At 37.4% G+C, this 5,941-nt stretch overlaps 1 protein-coding gene across 1 annotated transcript; it reads left to right on the top strand.

The window, feature by feature from the left end:
- The first annotated feature begins 4,537 nt into the window (after window positions 1–4,537).
- On the top strand, window positions 4,538–5,083 carry LOC114327816 (uncharacterized). The gene is made up of 2 exons (XM_028276525.2): window positions 4,538–4,890; window positions 4,957–5,083. The coding sequence occupies exons 1-2, from the start codon at window positions 4,538–4,540 to the stop codon at window positions 5,081–5,083; spliced, it is 480 nt and encodes a 159-aa protein (XP_028132326.1).
- Window positions 5,084–5,941: the final 858 nt, after the last annotated feature.

The following is a 5,941-nucleotide window of genomic DNA, read 5'->3' as shown; positions in this document are numbered from 1 at the left end:
ATGGAGCCGAAACATTAACACTAACAAAAAAGGTAGTGAACTAGATTCGCGTAACTCAGAGGGCTATGGAGCGCCAGATGTTGGGTGTCTCCCTGAGAGACCGAATCCCAAACGAAGAAATACGCCGTAGAACAAAAACAACAGACGCTGTCGAAAAAATCGCGTCGCTTAAGTGGAATTGGGCAGGACACGTCGCCAGATTGCCAGACAACCGATGGACAAAACGTATTGTCGAGTGGAGGCCGCGAGAAGAAGCACTACGGAGCAGAGGACGCCCACTAACCAGATGGGCCGATGATTTGAAACATGTTGTCGGTAACTGGATGCAAGCCGCACAAAATAGAGATGAATGGAAAGAGCTGAGGGAGACCTATGTCCAGCAGTGGACGCGTACGGGTTGATGATGATGATATCATAAAATTACTTTAAAGGGGATTTCAATATATCTTTGAAATTTCCCTTAAATAGGCAATTAGGTTTTGTGTTGATTCAGAGGCGGGCAAGCATCTGTACTGACAAAGGTTATACCAGAAACAGTGCTGTCTGCAGATTATGCCTTGCCTCTGAATCGAAATAAAACATAAGTTGCCTTTTCATTTAATTTACTTTAAGAGAATTAAAATACCATACATAGAAGAGGACGAAACTGCTGTGACCAAGTAGTCACTAACTACATTTATCAAAGCTGGTTTTGAAAGACGTGAAAAATCTGCCATAACATTCACAGATCTCACGGGATCTAGGACATTTCGCCGTCGCCGTTCCGCCGTGGCCATTTTGCCGTCGCCGTTTCGCCGTCGAGCCATTTCGCCGTCGCCGTTTCGCAGTCGCCGTTTTGCCGTCGAGCCATTTCGCCGTCGCCATTTCGTGTTAGCATTCCTACTTATAATTTTGGGATGATCATTAGTTGTATACAGTGTCGGATTTAGGGTATTTGCGGCCCTAGGCCAAATTACCCCGAGCGGCCCACGACAACTTCACGATTATGTAATTAAAGCATAAAGACTTAATAATAATAATAATAATTAAAACGTTGGCGACGGCCAGATGCGTACGAAAATTTCTGGGAGAAACTCCAGCATACCAAGTCACCTAGGGCTCGAAAACACGGAAAGAGTCCCACCAGAGCTCAATCCTTTTGATACCGTAGGTATCTGGGATGAGTCAATTTTCCCCTTAGAGGGAGTGTGAGCCGTATGGCTAAATCTGGATTAAAACGTTTATTTTAATTTTACTTTTTAAAATTCGTAATACAAAGTATAACATAAATGAATAGAAATGCCTCTAATGTTCTATTTAAATACGGATATAAATAGGTTGAAATTTATTTACTAATTAAATAATCTTGGTTTGCAAATTTGGCTAAAACTCCAAAACAGCTCTAACAATTTCATATTTATAGAAATTTCGAAAAAGAAAATTTATAGAAAAAATGCTATATTTATAGAAGCCTTTGAGATGTTGGTTTTTCGAAGGATGCTGAAGATCTCTTGGACAGATCACGTGACCAACAACGAGTTGCTGAGAAGAATGGAGACTGAGAGAGAATTCCTAAATATTGTAAAAAACAGAAAAACTAGTTATCTAGGAAATAATTTACGTAAGAGAAAGATACAACCTTTTACGACTCATAATGGAAGGGAAAGTGGAAGGAAGAAGAGGTTCAGGAAGAAGAAAATTCTCCTGGCTGAAGAACGTAAGAGACTGGACAGGCATGGACAAACATTCGACACTAAGAACCGCTCAAGATAGAGAACAATTTGCTGTAGTTATAGCCATAACCTTCAGTAATGGAGAAGGCACCTTAAGAAGAAGATAGAAAATATATAATTCAAAATGTTAGCAAACAGCAGTTATTTGTAAAATTATTAATATTGCTATAATATAAATAATTATAAATAATTCGTATTGTAGTTAATTGTTAAAATTAAATACCATTTGTTTCATTTGGACGGAAAAGTACAGATGACAACAAAAAACTAAAAAAAGCCGAGTTGAAAAGACATTATAAGTAAAAGAACAAGCAAAATAATATGAACTGTACTAGTAATAGGCTACGGTACTGAAAAATAAAAATATTAATGCCTGGTTGCACCAACAAATCTTAAGCTCCACTTAACCCAGCTCAGCTTATAGATAGGGCCGATTTAAGTGTCACATACGTTGCACCATAATTTTCAATTCTTATCAGCAATGGTGCAACACATATGTTTCGTTAATGCACGCCTTAAGCTTAAGATCTGTTGATGCAACCAGGCATAAGAATACAACAAATAAACTTCTAGATCGTTCAATTCATTATTTATTATTCCCTTATAATAAATATCATATCTAAACTCTAAAAACTCACTTTTCTAGCTTTTTTGGCTGCAAAATCTTTAATCAAATTTTTAAAGTCTAAGGCTTGAAAAAGCTCAGCATTTGAAACAAAACTGACCGAACTAGACAATCTAGAATCTTCGTCAGAAGTCGAGTTACTCAAGTAGTTTTTGATTCTTTTCAACACGCTGAATGATCTTTCTCCAGATGCATTAGATGTCACCATGCATAGTAGAAGGCGCAAAGCCGTGTCCGTATTCGGAAATAATGTTGTTAACTGTTTTTCATGAATGATTTTCAGATACTCCAAAAGTGTATTTCTCGGAGGCTTGGTAATCTTGTTGTTATGAGGTTCTCTTTCTTCATCAAATATACCTTCAACAAAGCCTTTGAACTGTACACACTCTTCTCCAAAGTCGCCATCTATGTCGATTCGATACTTTTTAGTCAAAATAGAAACGTTTACCCAGATTTCTTCATTGGAAATTTATGATAAGTTGTTTTATATCCAAATTCTTCATTAAGACTGAAATAAACTTCGACTTTTCATTCAATTCTGAATAAAGCGTGTCAATTACAACATTAAATCTTTAAGTTTTCTTTGCCATTAAAGTGGGGTTCAGTGGATTTATCTTCTTTGTGTTAGCCAGGGAGAGCTTTTCTTTTCGGACGTCTTTTAATTTCAAGAATATAGGTTTCATTTTTAGACAACTCTTTTCCTCTTTTTTTATAGGAATCAAAGTTGTCTCTCAGACTCAATGCATACTCCTTTGGAGATTTGTATGTTGCAAGTCACATTCAAGTCTGTAGCAGTTAATGTTTTCCTACTCTTGTCAAAACGTTGTAAAATACCGTACCACGTGCTTAGTAGAATAGCCATTCTCTTATTTAAAAAATTGTTTACTGATTTCAATTCAATTAATAAAATTTTTTTACCAAAAAAGTTTTTCTTTACAAAACGCTGCGGCCCCCTTTTGCTTGCGGCCCTAGGCCGCGGCCTAGTCGGCCTAGAGGTAAATCCGTCACTGCTTGTATATAAGTTTTGAATGGTTTTCGAACGATTATATACTATCACTTTTGCATAATGAAGTATTTTTATTTTTGATACAGTAAAAACAATTGAAATTGAAATCCCTTTTCTCAATATTGTTTATTTCCGGGAATCTGATAATAGTCATACTTATCTATTTAATGATGATTTAATTATACTCTTGTTTATTGTCCTTAATTTCCTAGAAATAATAGGTTAAACTTAAAATTACAAACAATAGGTGACTATTAAAGGTTGGCAGGTACATCAGGTACCATTAACAGATTATGTCCCTTTTCCTCATTTCTCTCTTTTGATTTACTATATAAGCGCAGAATTCATCTGAAGAGTTCAGTCGTATCTTGAAAGTGTTTGCGAAAATTACGAACTTAATTATGGACCGACAAATTCTATCTACTAGAGGAATGCCAAAATTTAGCTCAGATGGTTTTATTTATGTTTTTGAAGCCCTTAGCAAAAATGACGATGAAATTTGATTTTGGAGATGTGAGAGAAGAGGCATGTGTAAGGCAAGAATTCACACTAAAAATGGTGAAATAATAAAAAAAAAGGTTAACCTGCACTCTCATGACGCCTCGGCTGTGGATGTAGAGGTTGCCCAAATAGTAACAACCATTAAAAGACGAGCAGAAGATACAATGGAAGGAACAATTCAGGTAACTTTCAATTTATTCTAATAAATTTTCTTATTTCCAACAATATTTTACTTTGAAATTTTCATTGATTGATTCATTTTTTTATTTTAGATAGTCAACAAATGTTTGAATAATACCAGTCAGGCTTCTCACGCTCGACTTCCAAATAGTTGCGCACTGAGGAAGACCATCAGACAAAAACGCAACGAAATTCAAGCTGAACCGCCAAACTCTGTTAATTTGGAAGAATTGCGGATACCGGAACATTACAGGATTTATGAAGTGTCAGATGGCGTGGAAGAAAATTTCCTTTTGGCGGACAATGGAGAAAGGCCCAACAGAATATTGATTTTCGGGAGAGCCAGCTGGCTACAGCATTTGCAAACTTCGCCCATATGGTTTGCCGATGGTACATTTTCAATAACACCGCCGCTTTTTCCCAAGTGTACACCGTGATGGCAACTAAAGTAATGGGGTCCACCCTATATTTTATGCCCTTTTGCCAAACAAATCACGAGCTACTTATAGCCGTATGTTCGAGCTAATAAAGAATTTGAAGCCAAATCTGAGCCCTACTGCGATCCATTGCAACTTTGAGCAGGCAGCATTCGCAGCCATGGAAGATTGCTTCCCAGGAGTAAATATCAACGGATGCTTCTTCCACTTAGCACAAAACATGAAGAAGCATGTGGCACTATTAGGCCATCTTACAGAATACAATAACGACACCCAATTTGCCTTAAATTGTAAGATGGTGACATCCTTTGCATTCGTTCCAGTTCGTCATTTAGATCAGGCCGTTGATGTGTTGGGAAACGCTTTACCTGTTGCGCTTCAACCACTGTTGGATTGGTTCGAAGACAATTACGCAGGACGTACGAACAGGTAACTATAAAGTGTACTTCTTCAGAAATTCCAAAATCTGTATATCATTTTATTAATTATTTATAGACGAGGAGATGGTAGACGCCCTCCATTATTACCCCAGGAGATGTGGAATCTCTATCAAAGGACGATGAAGAGGGAGGATCGAAACAACAATTACGAGGAGGCAGCACACAGAAGGCTTCAAACATAATTAGGAGTCTACCACCCTACAATATGGAAATTTATCGACAGCCTCCGTAAGCAGAAGGGTGGGGACGTTCACTATGAACAATTAGTTGCTGGGAATCTGCCACCTTTGAAAAAGAAAAAATATAGGGACACGGATGAGCGAATTTTAAGATTAGTCCGAAACTTCAATGCCGATGGAGATATTTTAGAATATCTTAGAGGACTTGCCCATAATTATGAAATGTAACTTTTTAAATATTTTTAATACTGTAAATATTTTATTTTTCAGACCAAAACAATGTATAGTTTAATACGAAAATATAACTTGGCTTTACTAGCAACATCAGCATTTTATTTACACTGACATTTTTAGTATAAAAAAAGTTAGTATGTTATCACGTTCTTGCGACATTTAGTATAAAAAAAGTTAGTATGTTATCACGTTCTTGTAAACTTAAACAATGCCGGGATGGCGATGGCGAAACGGCCGACGGCGAAGTGGTTCGACGGCGAAACAGCGACGGCGAAACGGCGACGGCGAAACGTCCCAGTCCGGATCTCACGGATGCCTATGACACTGTGTGAAGAGAGGATCCCTATTTAGTTGATGAACATCATACCCTGCCTCAAAGCTGACAAACAATCTACTAACTTAGGGCGCGTCCATAGTGAACGCAGTTTCAGAAGTCAGAGTCCAAGTTCGTGTGCAAATAATCCTAATAACAGCGCAGGTGCACTTTGGACAGGCCTGTTTAAATGCCAAGTAGCACCGAACGGGTTTATTAAGTCTTTTAAGGATGCTTTCAAACTGTAGAATAAAACTTAAATTAATACCATTTGGTTTTTGAGTAAACCTTAAGGTTGCAATAAAACCGATTTC

The sequence above is a fragment of the Diabrotica virgifera genome, chromosome 8, assembly GCF_917563875.1.
Source record: "Diabrotica virgifera virgifera chromosome 8, PGI_DIABVI_V3a".
Taxonomy (NCBI): Eukaryota; Metazoa; Arthropoda; class Insecta; order Coleoptera; family Chrysomelidae; genus Diabrotica; species Diabrotica virgifera.
Note: the sequence above shows the minus strand (reverse complement) of the source record. Positions and strands in the feature narration are given on the sequence as shown.